Genomic DNA, 21,950 nt, shown 5'->3' with positions numbered 1-21,950 from the left:
TGATGATTCTTCAAGCAATCTAATCACATCAATGTATACTAAAAGCTTGATTATATTGTAATCAGCTTATCATGCTCATACTGATTAACACATCTAAAATTAGTTTTCTTTCCTTGCCATACTGGATGGTAATAAACAATGTACATGCAAATTAACAATGCAAAGTATAACCCCAACAAATCTTTGGATTCTATGTTTAATTTACACATCATATGAAACTAAACTTTTACAACAGTAACATTTATTTTGAAATCAATGCATTTAAATGAATGTGAAAAAAAACAAACTTTACTCATTATGATCATAAGCAATCTATCCTCATTTACCAAACTAAACATTTAAGGGTCTTATTAAGTCCAGTATACCTTTTTCACAGATACCACCTGAAAAGAAATTACCATATATACTCACTTATAAGTCAGGTCCAACTGTAAATAACACAGACCTTGATCTGCTTTTACATTATGCACTGACAGAACAGGGTCTACACTGTTCTACTGATTACTCAGAACAAACTTCACATTATGATAAGCAGAGCTGGGTCTATGTAGTTTTCAGCTGGATCTTGTCGGTATGTACAACAGTTCTGCTTGTGATTATTTTTTAATGCCATATCTCTACACAAAAAATCTGTATGCTAAATGTATATTATTGCTATTAAATGTAAAATCCACACTATTTCATACCAGTAAGACAACTTTAAATGTGATCACAATAAAGCAGTTTAATTGTCAAGCACATGCTATAATAATTACACAATAGAATGGATTAGAGCTAACTTCAAGAACCATATAAAACAGAGGAAGAATGATCCGTAAAAATGTACTTACCAATCCCATGTGGCTGATATTAAACATGTGCAAAACAAAATTTCGAGAACAACTACAATAAACTTGGGATTTTAGATAAATGAAACTTTAATCTAGCTGGATATCATTGGTCAGAGTTATTTCTGTTGCTATGTTGAAAGGATTATATTGCTGAGATACTCTGTACTCAAAATGTGAACAGGTTTTCTAACACATGTACAAATGCACACTGTGTAGGTAATCAATCATCGCATACTGCACCAGCAAATAAAAGTCAACACTGTTCCACTTGTAATTTTCTGCTGGCACATTATGTGACAACAGATTTGAGACAATACTTTCTGCAGTTGGTTTGTACCATATACTTGTAAAAAATAAAATGCTTTTTGCAGTTGGTTTGTAATATATGGTTGTAAATAAAGTTAGATATGACACTTTCTTAAAATTAAAAACATAACTAACTACTAATGCTACTTTTTTGGCTTACCAAAGCAAATTCCCTTACATTATATTACATCTCCCCCTACCTCCTTTTCTGGACATGACACAAAATCTGTTACATATCTTAACTGTGTGTCCTCTTTTTATAAATGTATATACATTGACTGTGTGTCCTTTGCTATAAACATACTGACTCTGTCTTCTTATTACAAGCACATGTACTGTGTATTCTTGTTATAAATACACTGACTGTGTGTCTTCTTGTTACAAATATACTGTGTCCTTTTGTTACAAATACACTGTGTCATTTTGTTACCAATACATAAGCTATGTGTCCTTTGTTATAAATACATTTGTCCTCTTGTTACAAATACACTGCAGCCAATGTGGGTATGTGGGCAAGCTTGCCAGTAGCTTCTTGTGGGTCAGTGGTTTTTTCCAGGGTTTTCCCAGGTTCTTCCTCCACCATTTATAAGTGGCCACCATGTATAGCCTATCTTGTGCTCAAAAATGACATTAAGCCCAAAAACAACAACAAAAACAACAACAACAAATACACTGTGTCGTTTTGTTATAAATGCACTGATTGTGTTTCCTCTTGTTACGACCGCTCCAGTGGCCTAGTGGTTAGAGCGTCCGCCTCGGAAACGGAAGGTTGTGGGTTCGATTCCCGGCCGAGTCATACCAAAGACATACAAAAATGGAACTAACAGCTGCCTCGCTTGGTGCTCAGCATTAAGAGGCTAGTGTTAGGACTGGTTGGCCTGCTGTCAGGATAATATGACTGGGTGGGACATCATGTTACATGTCTGCGGCATGATGCCCCAGTGCTAGACATCACTATAAACTGTCACACTGCAGACATCGTAGCAATATGACTGAAAAATTGTTAAAGCTACGTTAAAAATCCAAATCACACACACACAATTCCTCTTGTTAAAAATACAATGAGTGTCTTCTTGTTATAAGTATGTCTTATGTTTGCTCAAGAAATGCTCAAAACTGTCATCAAATCTTTGACGGATTCAAATCATCTCACTTTAGGTTTAATTTACTTTCTGTCATATTCCAAAATGTCAAGTTATATTTTACACGTGATGGTTTCCTAATTTTTAACCACCTTTAAAGATGAGACAGTCAAATAGTCTGGTTTCGGAAAGAATTTAGCAGGACTTTGTACAAACATGTACAAATTTTGCATAAAAAAATATTCTGTACAATAAGAAATTAACAATGATGACACCCTATAAAAAGGGTGACAGCAAACATTATTTTTAAAGAAAATATTAGTGCTGGCAGTGCACTAAATATTGCTTGATCATTGATTTTGCAAAATCAATCAATGTTAGATTTTTAACAGAAAATTCAAACATGTATGAGAATACTGTTACTTGTATTTTATGACAAAACTCATTTTGTTACTAGCTTCTGATATTATATGCAGAGTAACCAATTAAACAACAAGAATTAACCAACATTTACAGTTATTTTAAGTAAGATTGTATCAGGATTTTATTATATCCCCTAAAATTACACTGGTATAATCAATTGCATGAAATAATGAAAAATAAAACACTGAACAGGACTAAATCATTAATAGAAAATATTGCTTAAAATTTTGCAACCAGGATCATGCAATAAAGCATGAGAAAATCTTTAGGATCATTCAATTAAGTTACCTCACACAAGAAGAAAAAGAGCACTGAAACCCCTGACAATGGTATACCTTAAACAATGGGCACCATTTTAATGTATTTCTCAAACTTAAAAACTGTACAATCCATAAATGCTGAAATGTTGAGGGGGGGGGGCAGACAGGTAAAACTAATTTTAATGATGCAATACTTACCTATTGCTACTGCATGGTACTTTCCAGGAGGAAAATACCCAAACCATATGACAGAACATTTAATCCTTCTATAAGAGTGAACTAGAAGATTTCAGAACACTGGAAAACCCTTATACACACCCATAAACACACAGATCTTGTGTACTTTCTTGTGGACAACAGTGCAGTGTGAGAAGAGGGAATATGACAATAGCATCAGCTAAATATTTCATCATTAATAATAGTTCTACCCACTCAAAAAAGCAAAATTTGAATATCAGTCATACCATACCTGTTGCAATTGCATCGATGAATTAGTCTAGTGGGAGGACAGATGATCCCAAACTGGCAAAAAAAAGATAAACACAAGCAATACTCACTCTCACTGAAGAGCAGGAGACTAATGAGGGGTGGACTCTGCATGGATCACTTTCTAAGCAGCAATGACTGGACCCAGAAAGAAACTGCCTTCACTTTTATGGGCTAATGAACAAATGTAAATGGAGAAGAAGGTAGTATGTAAGTGGCAAACACAGGTTTAATCATATCCTCCAAAGATGAATTTTTAATGGGAAGGAGAAGATGCCTCCTACCCTTCCTTCTCCCTTTAGATGATGCCAAGTAAGAACAGAGAGCCTCAACTTGACATAAAAGTCCATCTTGTTCATCCCAAGTACAGATATGAATGAGACTGGGGTTCTCACTTGAAAGTGGAGCACCGACTGGGAAATGGTTTTCTGCTAACAAAACCAGGTTGTCAAAGGAGAGAAACTGACTCATAATTCTCACTGAACTTGAAACAGCCCTGCTCTGTGGATAGTCACAATTCCCAAAAAACCTGAAACAGCCGTGCTCTATGGATAATCACAATTCCCAGTGAACCTGAAACAGCACTTCTCTATGGATAATCACAATTCCCAATGAACCTGAAACAGCCCTTCTCTATGGATAGTCACAATTCCCAATGAACCTGAAACAGCCTTGCTTTACGGATAGAGCATGAAGCTCTCTCCTTCATCTTGCAGTTGCTAAGGCGAGCAAGAAAATCATCGTGTAGGTTCCCAAAAGTTCATAGGGGAGTTAATATGAGACCACAAGACCCAAGAAAGATTCCATTTAGGCATCAGGGAGCAAGACACTAGTCATTACAGTTTGAAATACCTGATCAGGTCTGCTAACTGAGAATCAGTCCCAATGACCAAGCCTTTAGGAAATGAATAGGTCTGCTTGATGGCCCTTAATAGCAGAACCCAAGAGCTGTTTCTCTTTAAAAAGGAAAAGAGGAAAACCAGGTACCGCAATGACAGATGTACAGAAAGAAGTGACATGTTTTCTTCTACATCAATAACAAAGATTCTCCATTTGGCACCATAAACCTAAGATGTCGATCTTCTCCAGGTCTTAATGAAGCACTTGGCAACTCTAATCAAAAAATTTTCTTTGCAGAGATCACATAAGATGAGCCAATCATAAAGGTGGAGGATCTTTGGACTGTTGTGTAGGACAGAACCCCTGAGCTGTGACAGGAGGTCCGTCCTCTGAAGTATCATCCTAGGGTGGTTGACCAGCAGATTGGAAAGATTGTTGAACCATGATCACCTGAGCCACCGAGGGGCAAAATAAAAACCAAGCTGAGCAGTAGAGTCCTTGACTTTGTGTTCAACCTGTGGGATCATCCTGAAAGGTACAAAGGCAAAGGCAAACAGTTCAACCACATCAGGCTGACAGTGTCCATTGCCCTGGTCATCTGGCTAGGGACTAAAGAACATAAAAGGGGAGCTTGTTGTTAAGTTTGGTGGCAAAGGAGTTCCAGAAATCTGGAACAGTTAGTCTGCTACAAATTGATTGAGCAACATTCCATAATGACTATCTTCCCTTTCTGAAAGACTGTCAGCCAAAATATTCTTCCTGCTAGGAACACGGCAAACCCAGAAGGTACTGGCCTTGAAGTCTGTCCAGTGCCAGAGTAATTGTGATCGTAAAGTGGGTAACCCAAGGTGGCAAAGAATGCTAGGTCTTTTTCTTCATCAATAATATACTGGCCACATGCGACTGCAGTATCACCAAATTCAGTACTGAGGCAACATCACTGGCAAGGCTGACAGCATCCACAACCCTTGAAAACCATGTTAAGCTCTCTCACCAGAGCAAGACAACTGCTTGGCAGAAATCATCACCTGTCTGTCCTCAATCTACAAAGCAAAGATTTCACGTTTTTTTTCCCCACAAATAATACAGGTAATACAGGTGGGGGTTTATATTCTGACAGATTAAACCTTTTACAAACCTCACATCTAACTCTGCAAACTGTTACCTGTAATTAATGACAACAAAACAATGTCACTGTTACCTGTAATTAAAGACAACAAAATGATGTCATATATAGACAATGTCAGTCCAGCACTGCAGTAAGCTTACAGTAAAGTATACACTAAGAAATGAAATAAATGCATGAAAAACTATCAAAGGATCTTATTACAGAGAACAGATTATCTTTTCCTTGGAATAGGTTTGAGTAGTGAGATGTAATGTACTATTAACCATTACAATGGAGAACAAAGTTGGATCCATACTGCTTTCTGTACAATGAAACAGACAACATGGGTGCCAAATATATTCTTTTATAATGGGGACAGAGCAAAATTCTGTGAAAAACAGGTGGAACAGACATTTCTTGTAATGAGAAAACTCCTTAGATCACGCAGACTTTAAAAGGAGCACAAAAGCTGGGAAGGTTTTTTTTGAACTGATGCTAACTAGGCTTGAGGAGAAACAGTAAATGATGAATGACTGGACATAGCACCAATTCCTCCATTCAAAGGGAGACCACTCTTGTCTGACTACTGCCTTGGTGAAAAGATAAGCTAAAAGAAGTGGTGAACATCATTGTTTTTGCTTGGAAGGGCTAAATCTGTGAAGTAGTGGAAGGAATACTAGAATTATTATGATCAAGTGATGAATAAAAAAAGAAAACCAAATCAGGTCATCTCCATTAATAAATAATATACCGACCAAATTTCATATTTCTATGTTGTATGATTAAATTTGCACAATCATGCTAATGAACCTTTCCAGATGGAGAGATTGAGGGACAAGACTGAATCATAATACTCTTCATGCAAGCAGTTGGGGCTTTAAAAACAATCATGCAACAAAATATTCTACCATCCTACAACTGTGTAACTCATGCAATAAAATAACATTCAGTTTGCAATTTAGCATTCATTCATCTGATATACGGAGTATAATCAGACATAATTAGAATTATCTGTCATATTTTGATATAACTGGTGTTACAGCTTTTTACAACACTGATGGATAGCCCATATGAGAGGATATTATAAAGGATTAACCACAGATAGGATCTTGGTATATTCTAGACAGTCAAATTCTAGGGATTTTTTACAAGGTATAATGGAGTGCATAACATAATTTTCAGCACTGCATCTTTATATTGACATTAGTCCTCTGTACTCAAAACTTCTATAATACCCACAATGACTGAAATTATTTCAGGCTCTCGCAGAAAAAAAATTCTGCTTCTCTATAATTTCAAAAATGGATCCAATATTAATTGAAATTAATGATTTCTGTATTGAAAAATAACTGCTTTGGTAGAAACTGCAATTTTCCTAAACTGTTATAAAGGAGCGAAAAGCTTCTTTAAAAATCTGCAAATTAGTTTTGATAAAAATATTAGAAATTTTAATTGTTCACTGAAAAAATAGGCATTCAAATAGTACTAAGAAACAAATTAGCTTAATGGGCCTTTTCCACCGCATTCACATTTCTGAACACTGAATCAGAAAAGTTTTGAATAAACAGGACAGGAATAGCTAGCTAGCAGGTGGGACAACTGATACAAGCATTGGATGTTAGTTGTATTAATGGTGGTCAAAAGCATGGGCAGTGTGGGGTAGTGTGGAATGCAGAATGAACAAATCATTACTGAGATAAACATGTTTGTCATTCTACAGTGTGGTATGACATTACACACCCAGGTTAGTAAACCAAAAGGTTCATTTAAACACATGTTACATTCACGCAGTTATACCTGAATTTGTTCAAACTGAACTTCAAAAGTGAAGGACTCGTTATAGTACGGGTTCAACGTGCACTTCTTGATGGTGGTTTTCTTCTTCTTAACACGCTTGCCATTTTGCATCAATGAAATCTTAACATACGGATCTATAATAATGGAGATTGAATATCACAGCATTAAGCCAGAACTGGTAACTTGTACATTCATGTATAACACATACCCAGCTGTAAATATCATAGATGTTGATCTGCTGGTTGCTCTATATATGCTGATAGTTCTGGGTCTGTGCTATTTGTTGTCCTGTATATGATGATAGTTATGGTCCTATGCTATTTTTTTGCCCTGTATATGCTGATAGTTCTGGGTCTATGCTATTAGTTGCCCTGTATATGCTGATAGTTATGGTTCTATGCTATTTGTTGCCCTGTATATGCTGATAGTTATGGTTCTATGCTATTTGTTGCCCTGTATATGTGATAGTTATGGTTCTATGCTATTTGTTGCCTTCTATATGCTGATAGCTATGGGTCGCTGCTATTTGTTGCCCTGTGATAGTTATGGGTCTATGCTATTTGTTGCCCTGTGATAGTTATGGGTCTATGCTATTTGCTGCCCTGTATGTGCTGATAGTTATGGGTCTATGCTATTAGTTGCCCTGTATATGATGATAGTAACAGTTCTATGCTATTTGTTGCCCTATATATGCTGATAGTTATGGTTCTGTGCTATTTGTTGCTCTGTATATGCTGACAGTTATGGTTCTATGCTATTAGTTGCTCTGTATATGCTGATAGCTCTGGGTCTATGCTATTTGTTGCCCTGTATATGCTGATAGTCATGGTTCTATGCTATTTGTTCTACTTCAGGCCTGGTGATCATAGAACTCTCAGCTTGAGATTGAGTTTCCACAATCAGCAAATCAAATATGACCTTTCAATTGTAACATTTGCAACCGGTCACAACAACACCAAAGATCAAAGTCAACCTCAAGTGTTTTATGATTCTGGGCCTGATACAGAGTGAGCACTGTTAACCATGATCTGCCAATATACAATATGCTGGCAGATCTTGGTCTACAATGTTAGCAGTTGGGTCTGTGTTATACTTATGTATATATCCTAGCAAAATATGAAAGAGAAAAAAGTATAAAATTCACTCATGCAAAGATAAAACTCTACCCAGCTTTTCTAAACTCGACACCAGAACAAAGTGCAATCTTCGTGTTTCCCATGCTTTTCAAAATATAAATTTCCAGGTCTTTTCCAGGTTTTATCCAAGATGAAATTAATTTTTTCAAGGTTAACATATGACCATTACTGAATGAAATTAAAGAACCTTTTGGATTATAAAACATGAATTTTCCCAATATGAAGATGTTTCTCTTTCAAGACTCTCCAAAACATATGTCAGAAAAGATCATGTAAAAAACCACAAAATGAGTTACACGAAACAAATCTGACTATATTCCTTTAAATTGGCATTTAAAACCATGTCACTTAAAGCCATTTCAATGTACAGAATACAAATCCTAACTTTACTTTGCTGACTACACGGAAACAAGATAAGCATAAATTATTTTGTTTCCTTTCAAAACTTTAATTCTAAAAAATTCTAGAGCAATGTATGTGCATGTTATACAAAGGAAACATTTCCTATCACAGTATGAAGAAAAAAAAACAATAAATGCAAAGTATTAGAATCATATCTTGTAATGAAAAATGTTTAACCCTGAATTTATGTGTGCCAATAAAATCTCAAACAAGATTTTTCGACCAACCTAAACTCCTTAAGATGATTTGGCTACAAATTCCATCATTTAAAGACATTTACAAAAGGACTGATTTAAATTTTGACAAGAGACCTTTAAAATTATACACTGATGTATAAACAAGGACTGAATTTTCTGTAAAATCGACTTGTCTTCTTGTGGTTCAATAAACCAGTCCCAAAATCTCTATTGATACATGGGCTCTTATCGTTTCTTGACATATAATAAAAGGGAAGACAATTTCCAATTTTTCCTGTGTTCTATTTAAGATCTGGAACCAATGCTTCAAGCTACATGTCACTGTATAATAGTTTCGCACCAAAGTTCAGCTCAGAGATTTGAAATTTTCTAATTCGGGTTTCTTCCAAATATTCCAACACCATTTTTCACACTTGGACATTTAGGATGGAGTGTGGGTTCAGAGCAATTACATAACAAATTTGGAATCTGCCGCCACTATAAGACAACTTACCAGCGGGCCTAGCAAATTTAAATTATGTTATATTGACTTATGCTGCATGAAATTGATAGGAAAATTATTTATTTTCTCAAAAATGGCAAGTATTATAATCTTTATGTCTTTAATCTGATGACAGACTAGACGAAACTCTGCACAGATGAAACCTGACCCGGTACTCGCCATTTGTTTTAATAGCCACATGACTTCACAACTCTCACACAATGACATCGGAAGTCCAATAGTCATGTGATATCAACAACAAACTCCTTTTTAATGTTGTTGTACAAAATTTAAATTATATTAAATGATAGTCTGATACCTTTTGTCAAAACCAGAAAGAACATATAATTCTCAACATATTTATTTCGAGAACAACTGCAAGAAACTTGGCCAGTCTGATTCATCAAGCATAGTAGTCTGGTTCCCTGCTTCACATGCTCTGTGTGTGAGAGAGCACATGTCAACTTGGTAGTCACGTGATACAACAAAACTCCGGACGTTGGTCTCAGAATAAATATAGAGAATTTTGTGCTCTTTCGTTTTTGTATTTGTATTACAACCATTATACGACTTTCATAAAAAAAATCTACGATATTTGAAAATGATGGTTGTGAGATTCTGTGTGCTCATGCAACTAGCAATCAAAATTGCTAGTACCAACTCAAATTTCATCAAAACATTAGTTTTATCGTCTTTCAACAAATTAAAGGCATAACGATTTTAATGCTCACAATTTCTGAGAAAATAAATAATTTTCATATTGATTTCACGTAGGTATAACTCAATTTAACAACATTTAAGTTTGCTAGCCCATCTGCAAAGCGGCTATGCTTTAATGTCACCATGCTGGCCTCTTGTAATGCTAGACTGGTTTTCATACCTTCCATACAAAAGATACGGATATCGAACTGTCTGTGAAACAAAATGTCTTCCAGATGAATCTAATCCACTGAGCATTTGTATTGTCTCAATCAATATATTTATGGCAAGCACCCAAATGATCAATACTACAACCTCCTAATATTCTCGTTAGAACTCGATAAATTTAACTCACAATCAGTTCAGTTATGACTCAATTGTGTAATTGTTTCGGACATCAAGTTGTGGAGGAAAATTCCTGGGTTTTTCCTGACTTTTGTCAATATTTGCTATATTCAAGGAAAAATATTATCATTTCTCCCGACTTTTTACCGATTTCTCTGTATTTTGCAACAATATAAAATCAAGTCTTGTTAATCCACCATACACTGCCCAATAAAAACATGAGACAAATATAAATACCTCATCAAGTATAACTTAATATTCTACCAGTAATTAGCATTAGTCTGTACAACTGATGCCATGAATATTATGTCATAACTGATAATCAAAAACTGGATAAACAAGACAAGACATTTCTAAGTCAAAAGACTAGAGATATGCCAAATCATATGTTGATGATTCAAGTAATTAATAATTTTTAGAAAAGCTGGGTATATAATTTGCTGAATGAATAAAAAAAGATAAAATACACAAGTATATGTAATTAAATAGTATAAAACTGATGGAGAAAATGTGAAACCATAGTGATCTGTAGAATTATACCTGGATCTGTTCAAAAAGAACCTCAAAAGTAAATGACTCATTGAAGTAGGGATTCAGAGTGTTTTTCTTAATGGTGGTTTTCTTTTTCTTCAGGCGCTTATTCCCCTGATACAGAGCTATTTTCACATAAGGATCTGGCAACAGAATAAGCTTTTAGTGTCATACTTACCAAATGAATTGTAATGTATATTAATGATAGTATTTAGTACATGGATATATATAGCCCTAACAACAAAAGTTCATGACAACTGACAAAGATGCAATAGAGTAAAACTCAATTATTCCCATAATAACAACCATGATTGTTGTTCCCAATCAAACCAATAGAATATTTTATCCCCATACTGACTCTTTTACTTAATCAAAACAATAGAATATGTTATCCCTATAATAATAACCCTGACTGGTTTACTCAATCAAACCAACAGAATATGTTATCCCTATAATAACCCTGACCAACTACTCAATCAAACCAATAGAATGACTGACTAATCAATCAAAAGAATAGAATATGTTATCCCTATAATAATAAACCTGACTAACAACCCAATCAAACCAACAGAATGTTATCCCTATAATAATAACCCTGACTAGTTTACCCATTCAAACCAACAGAATATGTTATCCCTATACTGACTCTTTTACCTATTTAGGCCAATATAATTTGTTAACCCTATAATAACAACCTTATTTTACTCGTTAAAACCAATAAAATATGTTATCCTTATATTAATAACCATTACTGTTTTACTCATTCATGCCAGTAGAATATGTTTTGGACCCTTAATTTATTTTTATATTATTATCATCATTTATTAGAGGGAAAAAAGTACCCACCCACCCCCAGGAACCTGGGCAATTGATATCTGAAGTATATATTTAAATTATTCAATAAACACAATGTCACAAGAAAGCAGAATACATGACTTTTTGACAGTGTCTTTATTTCTCAGCCAACCATTACAATTGTTCAATGAGTTTAAAGAAATCAGAGTCAGCTGGAAAAGAAAACCAGCTGAAATAAATTACTACTTCAGCATGTGGATGCTACATTAATTTTGCAAACTTTGGTGTAAAATTTGGAGCATTTCAAGAGAAGTTGTTTCATTTTACCTTGTTAAACACAATAAAGAGTTTAAAGTAGCACCTGTGAAATGTTTCAACACTACTGTTTGAAGTGACTAACATTCAGAGATAATGCTGCTAAAGTAATCTAAATACCCATGACAGAGGATGGTGAAACTGAAGTTTGAAAATACAAAATAACGTCTATGACATACGATGCTGAGACCAAAGTTTGAAAATAATAAATAAATGTTCAGGATTTGTTCAATTTCACTTTAAAACATCTTTAAATGTGCGATCTTTGTCAAACATTTTCAGAGATTACCTGAAGATAAACAAAATACAGTTCTTAATAATACATATAAAAGTAAATGTGATATTCATTAGCACTCAAACCATTAGTGTAAGAGTGTAACAAAGTACTATGTGAATCATTACCACTCATACCACTAGACAAGTGTAACATAGTTCTACACTGGCACTCAAAACACTAATGTAACATAGTGTTACATGTGTCATTGGCATTTATACCACTTATATAACACAGAGCTACATTGGCTCTCAGTGCTAGTGTAACCAAATGCTACACGTGTCACTGGCATTTGCAGCACTAGTGCTATACAAGTCACAAATAAACACTAAACCATTGTGACAACAAGAACAACTGTTTACCATGATCCAGAAAGCATGCAACCATGGTGGGTGTAACAATATTCAGTTTACTTGAACTGTAACATGGTGTTGCACCAGGGCAAATCAAATGTACTCATATGGTACAAATGATGAACACTAAAGGGCAATAAACTTTAAATTTTTGCAAATGATACAATAATACAAGTTGACTTAATATTTATTTCTAAATGATTTACAGTCTATTATATCTAACATACATGGGTTGATCCATAAGTCTTTGGACACTGTAAAAAGATATAAACTAAAACATGTGACAAAAATCAATCTTGACCAGATATAAAAGAAACCATTTCAAAATAAAAGTATAAAATTTATGACAGGTTTATTTCAAATGACCATAAGAAGGTTATAAGAAATATTTCCATTTTTATATTAGGTTATTTTCAAATTTGATAACATGAGAAAGATCCCTACAAAATTTAAAAATTGTATTATAGAATAAGGTGCTTAATTTGTGGTAGAAAAGAGCATAATTTACTTGGATAAATACCATTTAAGAAAATTTTAACAGCAACGTGTATAATTAAATCTATGCAAAACTAATGATGGCAAAACAGACCATTGAGCAATATGGGGTAAACTTTTTAGAAATTGCCAATAGTTTTAGCAAAATGCATCATGTTCTGTTTGCTTCTAATAAAAGCAAATCAACAATACTTCTGGTAAGGATGGCTGTCACTTGGTGATAATTAAAGAAGTCGACAGTCAAAAGAAGCCACTGACATCAGTGAAATTGGGGACAGAGAATGATTCTCACATATTTAAACTTGTCAAATTTTAGATCTATCAAGCAGTCAATAGAATCCTTGAAAAGAAATAGCAAGAGTACCATGAAATGGCACACTGCATACCTGCCCTGTATACAGTAGTCATATTTGTATATACTAGTAGGATGTGGTTGACTGAAGATAACTGACGTACATGCCTCAATGAACTGGAACTTTGGTCAAGGTATGTAGTCTAAAACTAAACCTAATATATATAATCAGTATTTCCTTATTAGACTTACCACAACCATGACCTTGAACCTTTTGACTCCATACTCAATAGGTTACTGTTTTACATTATTGCAAATCATCCATAAAGTTTGATTAAGGAAGCTACTCAATAACAAATGTAACTTTGAACAAAATAAATCTCTGAGTCACAATGACCTTGACCTTTGACCTTCTAACCTCCAAATCAACAGAACTCTTCCATACCTTAAGTGTAAGCATTCCACATACTTTGGTCATGGTACACAATCTATAACTAAAGTTGTTATGCAAACACCATTTTTATTCTTTCAGTCATAGTGACTAATTTTTTACCTCTTGACTCACATCAGTAGACTTTTTTATGCAGTCTGAAAATTCATCCACAAAGTCTGGTGAAGGTACATGGTACCACCCTAAGCGCAAGTCATCTGCAAAGTTTGGAAACTGTATTATATGCAGAACTCAATCTATTGTGCAGAAACGAGGTAGAGAACAGACCAAGAGATGGACAGAATGACCACATTATAACAGATTACATTCTACTTTATGGTGGGCATATATAACGAGTAGCTTCGGAAGAAAGATAAAAAACTGTGAAACCCTTTAAATGTACAATGTCAAATTGCATGATAAATGACATGCACAGACTGGCTGAATGGTCTAAGGTGCTTGCCTTTATGGATCACTCTCATCTTTGTCAGCAATGAGTTCAAGTTTCAGCTAAACCAATGTGGGCATGTAAGAAAAGTTGCCATTAGCTACCTCGGTCAGTAGTTCTTCCTCCACCAAAATTATTGGCTGCCATATACTGAAAGGTGGTGTTAAACTGAACAACAAAAAGAACAGCAACAGAGATGTTTCAAGCCTCAACACAAGACCACAAAGAAACCTATTTAGATTCTGGATAAAATAATTAAGTTATCACTGAAACAAATATCTAGAAATTATATGCATAAAATGTAGATTTACTGCTGCAATCAGTGTCCATTAACTTTTGGATCAATCCTTTGGTTGTAAGATGAACAAGCAAGTAAAAAGAAAGGCTGCAATAGAGAAACACAAATGGGTTATAATTAATTTATAATTGGCAAGACTGAAAATGAATTATCATACAGACTGTATATGTATTAAAAGAATAACCCCCACATTTATTATATGAATTCTAAATTTCTTTTCAAGATGAAAAACTTTCTATATCTTGGTAATTCTTTAATTGTTTTCCTTTTTTAAAACAGCATATTTAATTGCAATAAAAATTAATGCTATAAAAAAAATGTTTTTTTTCTTCATAATACACTTTATTTAATCCCAAAACATACTAATTAAGTTCTGTACTGGAAACTTAATGTCTAATGAATCAATACTGAATCCCACAATACACCAATCAAGTTCTGTACTGAAAAAATAAAGTCTAATGGGTCAACAGGGTGTCTTTCTAGACTGCATATCAAAAGAATAACAACAAAATACAACATAGATCTTTTGAAAAAAAGTAGGTTCACACAAAACCTAGTAACAATTATTACTACCTGGTAAATTGATGGAAGGATGTGCCAATGCAGTAACCAAATGTTATTATAATTTAAACTTACAGAAATACTACAAAGTACCTGTACTGACCGTGAATCCCTGTCTCTCATAGAAATACTACTAACTACCTGTACTGACCGTAAATCCCTGTCTCTCATACAAATACTACTAACTACCTGTACTGACCATGAATCCTTGTCTCTCATAGAAATACTACTAACTACCTGTACTGACCATGAATCCCTGTCTCTCACAGAAACACTACCAAGCACCTGTACTGACGATGTATCCCTGTCTCTCACAAATTCTACTAAGCACCTGTACTGACCATGAATCCCTCTCTCTCATACAAATACAACTAAGCACTTGTACTGACTTGTAACAACTAGCAGGCTGCCGTGCAGTCAGAAAAAAGTGGCACATGCACAATTGTGCAAACGCTACTACAGTGGAACCCCGCTATAACGCGATGATCGGGGTCCATAAAATCGGATCGCGTTAAAAGCGGGGTCGCGTTAATGCGGGGTTTTACAATATTTAACTTTTTTTTCCGAGAACATATACGTGTATACATGTACAATGATCAAAAGTCGGCTTATCATCAGATGAATATTAACTGGAATGCATTAATTAAGATATATTCAAAATAATCGAAGGCTAATATATTTATAGGTTATTACTGTGCATTAAAAACATTTACTAATTTTTATTTGTTTGAACGATAATACAGATTGACCGATAATACCAGACTATCGCTATATCATGAAAAGTGTATCAACACCGTATGCTACCGTGCCGTCGTGGCATGCAGTTCATCCATAATGGATGTAATTTCATTGAAAATCGTACAGATTTAAAATATTCAATAATTTTGTAATAGTCTGAATTCGTCGTGTAAAATATAGGATGAACAAAATATTGAAACCATTTACTTGCCGTCTGATATCGTACGGTCATTGCATGCAGCTATTCCCGGGTCTACATACGGTGTCTGTACAAATTTCATACCGCTAAAATTTTATCATATGCGACAACTGCAAGAATAATTAACAATCAACGCATGATTTCAGCGTGCAAATAACTTTTATTTCAGATTTTGTGAACATCAAAAGAAACATGTGAAAACTGCTAAATTAATACTTCTTTTAAGTTGAGTAATGCCAATGATGTGTCGACGGATGCGTTATTATCTGCTACCATTCCCTTTATCATTTACGGCGATAATTTTGTTTAAATACGGAAATTATGCCTTGGTCAAGTGGCTGGATTTCTGACGTAGTGTTTTTCGGGAGGTACGAAACTTTGATCTTGCCATCACTGCTGACAAGATTTTCCGCTGGGGGGTGGGCAGGGCAATTATCCAGCAGGAGGAGAGCTTTTTCCTCCAGCTTGAGTTTTCGTAAATGAGCCCGAACATCTGGAATGAATGTTTTGTGAAACCAGTCGTCAAATATGGAGCTATTCATCCAAGCATTCTTGCTGTTAGTGTACTGAAATGGAAGTGCCTTCATATTTACATGATGAAAACATCTGGGAGCTTTCGATTTTCCAATCATCAGAGGTCTGACTTTGTGGCTGCCAGACTTGTTAACACAAAATAAGAGAGTCACTCTGTCCTTCCTCTTCTTGAAACCTTCTTGTTTGTGACTGTCAGTCTTGGTTGCAAGGGTGCGATCGGGTAACATTTTATAACATAAACCAGTCTCATCGCAGTTGTAAACTTGGTCGGCTGTGTAGCAACCGTCCTCCAGCAACTTTTTAAGCCCAATCGGGTAGGAATTGGCAGCCTCTTTGTCAGCGGAGCGGATTTCCCCAGACACAAGAACTTGGCTGATAGCGTGCCTTTTCTTGAATCTGTCTTAGCCAGCCATTACTCGCCTTAAATTTGGAATCATCTCCATTGATACGGCGATCAAATTTCTCTGCTTGGGCTTTCAGAATTGGGCCAGAAATTGGAACACCTTCTGAGCGAGCTTGTACAAACCATTGGTACAAAGCTGAATCTAGGACATTGTCATTAGCTAACTTAACCCTTTTACGCTGTAAACCAGTTTCCTCTTCAAGAATGTTGGGTAGACTACGGAGCTTTCCTTCATCTGTTTTCCACCCTCGCAAAGTGGACTCGCTGATTCCTAGATCTCTGGCAAGCTGAGTTTGTTGTTTGCCCTTCTTTAGTTGATCTAGGGCATACAGTTTCTCTTTAGCAGAAAACGACTTGCGTTTTTGAACTTGCTTTTCCATAACAGTAAAATATTTTTTTATATAAGCAAACAACGTACACAGATAAAGCTCAATAACTAAGTAATGAAGGCCTGCAATGGTTACGAATCACTTTTTATATAAAACAAAATTAAGCTGAACGGATGTACAATTTCATACCCTTTTAATTTACAGATAATAAAGTGGATATTATTTACTTTGAACTGTTTGTTGTTTGATCACACCGCCAAGCACAGCATACATGTTGGCGGCTTTCGTCCTTTGATGTTTATTAAATTGTGCGACTCTTGTATCAACCACAACTTTGTCTGCTGCTTGGCTGTGATTGCAGTTAAATAAGAAGCCCATGTCGGCTATTGTTTGAGCAACGACTGTATACAGAATTCATGGAAGACAATCACAAAGACGATTTACTGGCTTTACTCATGGATCCGTAATAAGTAACACTTCCGATAATGTTTACTTCGGCTTAACAATTCAAAAACCTAATGAAACCAGTTTTCTCTTCTAGAGTAGAATACGGAGCTTCACCACAACCTGTTCAAATTGATAAATTTCAGAAGCCAAGCGTTGTACACACTATTTCTCGTACGTTATATATATCATATTATTTTAGAATTCATACACGATCACTTCTCCAAAATCACTTAAAGAACCAGGATAAATTGTTAAGTTCCGATCGTTTATTATTAAAAGTCATACGCGAATTCTTCCACCAAATTATAATAAACGTTTTACACACTATTTCTCGTACGTTAAACAAATATTTTCACGGTCCGATAAAAATACACGTAAATGAATTTCAAATTTCAGGAACCATGCCACGATCATATTATTTTAAAAGTCACAACTAATCTCATGCCCAAAATGAAGTTAATTTCTTGTTTTGTTTTTTTTTACTTTTCTCCAAATTTTTTTTCTCCATGTGTGAATGAATATACGAAATTTCGGGAGCCATGCTACGACCGCGTTATATCCGAATTCGCGTTATGGCGGGGCGCGTTATAGCGGGGTTCCACTGTATAATTAAACTCAACAACAACAACTTGTACTGACCATGAATCCCTGTCTCTCACAGAAATACTACAAAGTACCTGTACTGACCATTATTCCCTGTCTCCCACAGAAATACAACTAACTACCTGTACTGACCATGAATCTCTGTCTCCCACAGAAATGCTACTAAATACCTGTACTGACCGTGAATCCCTGTCTCTCACAGAAATACTACTAACTACCTGTACTGACCATGAATCCCTGTCTCCCACAGAAATACTACGAAGTACCTATACTGACCGTGAATCCCTGTCTCTCACAGAAATACTACTAACTACCTGTACTGACCATGAATCCCTGTCTCCCACAGAAATACTACTAAGCACTTGTACTGACCATGAATCCCTGTCTCTCACAGAAATACTACTAACTACCTGTACTGACCATGAATCTCTGTCTCCCACAGAAATGCTACTAAGTACCTGTACTGACCATAAATCCATGCCTCTCATGACACTAACAACACAGCATGTCTAGATTTAATCACAGATAAAAACAATGCATCATGTATAGGTATAAAATAAATTGTGATACCCAAAATAGGACCATGTTATTCAAACTTTGGATTATTGGACAGTTTAAGGTACACACAAAGTGTACTAAACACTGCACACATCTTCTGGTCTCAAGACACACAGACAGCAGATCAGTAATATACATATAGTTCTGGACACTATTGGTACTAGAATCACCAGCCATGGTCAAATGACTGAACTGCACTCAACACTAAAGGTAAGTAGCACAACTGCACTCAACAATAAAGGTAACTAGCACAACTGCAAAATACCTGCCACTGCAAATCCTCATGATTTGTATTGCATTTTCTAATCCTCCCTCCTCTCAGCCATTCCCATCAACCCCCCTCCAGGCTATGACCCACAGGTCATAATGCAAACTCCACCTCCAATATAATTTGTTATTCTGCTTTGAATGCATATATGTTTGGTCAGACAAATATCTGAAAATGTCCTGATACTGCAACAGAAATTTATGTGCATCTGATGATAGACTGCACCCCCACCCCATCCAAACCCCTGGGACCCCCAGGAGTGTGAGTCAAAGATGATTCCCCTCTTGCAGATTGTTGTCCCAAGGGAAGCATAACTACACAACTCCATTAATTTCCACCATGGAGTTCAATGGAAATGTGGTGATGGATAGATTTGTGGATAGACAGCGGGTACTTAAATATATCCCATTAAAACATGGACAGAACAACTTGGGTGTCTACATGATCAGTTTGTGTATAGCCTTTGTATAAATTGTCCTGTTTCGAACAGTTATGCAAACGTCATCTCAAGCTGTCTTATCATAATCATAGTCAAAAACACCACAAAGTATGGTGTGTCTTGACTACATCCATGTTGCATGTAACATTTTACCTGATAATCCACCCACATCCATCTTCTTCAGGTTCTTGGCCTCCAGTACCACAACAGTGAGTTTCCCTGCTGTAGGAACATAGCGCAATGAAAAGCAGATGTCACCCAACTTGTTCTCCTAAAAAGCAATAATACATTTCTGTAAATTATAGTTTGTTTTGTCACTAACAAATTCATTAAATCACCAATATTTCTAACATCAAATCTCAGACCTGTCTAACCTTGAATAAGTCCATCACTTATCTGACAAAGTCCCATCTGTAATTTTAGCATGTCTGTAGTTTATAATTCCAACAATGACGGTTGGGTTTTCAAACATCTACGGTTTTGAAAAACCTCACAAAATATACATGTGGCTATTATTAGCATGGCTGGTACTCAAAAACAACACCCACCCACCCATTTCTATACCATTTAGTGTTTGCAAGAATGGTCCCCTACACTATCCAGTATGAATGCTGATGATCACTAGATCGTTCATCAATGTTAAGCCAACATTCTGATGTGCGAGAGCTGCTGTCATGCAAATCTGCATTAACTGTGTTAAAAAACTTGTTACATACCAAAATGGCAACTGTTTTTATTTATTTGTCAATTGACACGATTGATGCCAAATCTCAGAAGTATCTAATAATGATATGCATCAGTGGTTCATTCTTTATTCAACACAGAAATACTGCATATCTTTTCAAATTTTATAATTACACTTTTCTTTCTCCCAATTCTACCAGTATTATAAAATAAATAGAGGATATTTGCTTGAAACAAGTGAATAATGGATATATTTCATCGAGTGGATGAAAAACTCAGTATTTTCACAAGCGGCGAAGCCACGAGTGCAAATACTAGAGTTTTTCACCCATGAGATGAAATGTATCCGTTATTCACTCGTCTCAAGCAAATATTCTTTTTATTTTATGCTCACATAAGTTGTCTACCTAACGTTTGTGACACAGTAAATTAGCAGATTTCTTACGGTAATGTCAGCTGTTTACCGTACATGTTCTGCTGTGCTATGTGTACCTGCGCACAAAATTAGTTCCACATCAGAGTGATAAAAATTAACTGATATTTCCAGAATAACAAACTACAAGTTTCAAGGATAACAGACAGGGATTATTAATAATGATAATGCCATGTACATAAGATAAAAGTAGTTCACTGACAGAAAATCAAAGGAAGGTAAGTATGTTCTGACCAAAAAAAGTAGTTCCTGTAGTGAAAAAATATTATTTTTTCACTGCAGTGAAATATCAATATTATTTTAATTAGAAAATCAAGTAATTCACTGCTTAGCATAAAATAAAATGCATTACCTGACATTTTGTAGAATAACAAAATTTCACATGCATTTTACTTGAACCACCCAGTGTTAAAAAGACCATATATGCAATGACAAAATCTTCAGTCATGTTAAGGGACATTATTCTCGCATAGCAGTGATTGGTCACTGTACTCTTCATTTCTGTTAGGACCCTTTAATTCAGAGCTATCATAAATCTCATTGCTTCATTGTACTCGTCAATAATACATAGAGGATATTTGCTTGAAATGAGTAAATAACGGATATATTTCATCGAGTGGATGAAAAACTCAGTATTTTCATGAGTGGCGATGCCACAAGTGAAAATACTAGAGTTTTTCACCCACGAGATGAAATGTATCCGTTATTCACTTGTTTCAAGCAAATATTCTTTGTATTTTATGCTCACATACGTTGGCTACCTAAAGTTTGTGAAAACCGTGAATTAGCAGATTTCTTACAGTAATGTCAGCTGTTTATTGTACATGTTCTGCTGTGCTATGTGTACCTGCACACAAAATTAGTTCCACATCAGATTGATAAAAATTAACTGATATTTCCAGAATAACAAACTACAAGTTTCAAGGATAACAGACAGGGATTATTAATAAGAAAACAACCACAAGTAATTCACCAATGTATAAGTAGTTCACTGACAGAAAATCAAAGGGAGGTAAGTATGTTCTGACCAAAAAAAGTAGTTCCTGTAGTTAAAAAGTATCGTTATTTTTTCACCACAGTGAAATATCAATATTATTTTAATTAGAAAATCAAGTAATTCACTGCTTAGCA

At 35.2% G+C, this 21,950-nt stretch overlaps 1 protein-coding gene across 4 annotated transcripts in view; it reads right to left on the bottom strand.

Moving 5' to 3' along the window:
- LOC149786051 (synaptotagmin-1-like) overlaps window positions 1–21,950 on the bottom strand; it is a 128,626-nt gene that overhangs the window by 7,332 nt on the left and 99,344 nt on the right. For 3 of the 4 annotated variants that reach the window (XM_089976343.1, XM_089976341.1, XM_089976344.1), the window contains 2 exons: window positions 19,856–19,973; window positions 7,133–7,266 (listed from right to left, as the gene is read on the bottom strand). In XM_089976343.1, coding sequence (XP_089832469.1) covers window positions 7,133–7,266; window positions 19,856–19,973 — 252 coding nt within the window. Of the gene's footprint in view, window positions 1–7,132; window positions 7,267–10,932; window positions 11,067–19,855; window positions 19,974–21,950 lie in introns of all 4 variants that reach the window. The other variant, XM_089976342.1, reaches the window with a different exon arrangement.

The sequence above is a fragment of the Sinohyriopsis cumingii genome, chromosome 12 (assembly GCF_028554795.1).
Source record: "Sinohyriopsis cumingii isolate HCF-2022 chromosome 12, ASM2855479v2, whole genome shotgun sequence".
NCBI lineage: Eukaryota > Metazoa > Mollusca > Bivalvia > Unionida > Unionidae > Sinohyriopsis > Sinohyriopsis cumingii.
The sequence above is the reverse complement of the archived record's forward strand: the minus strand, read 5'-3'. Positions and strand labels throughout refer to the sequence as shown.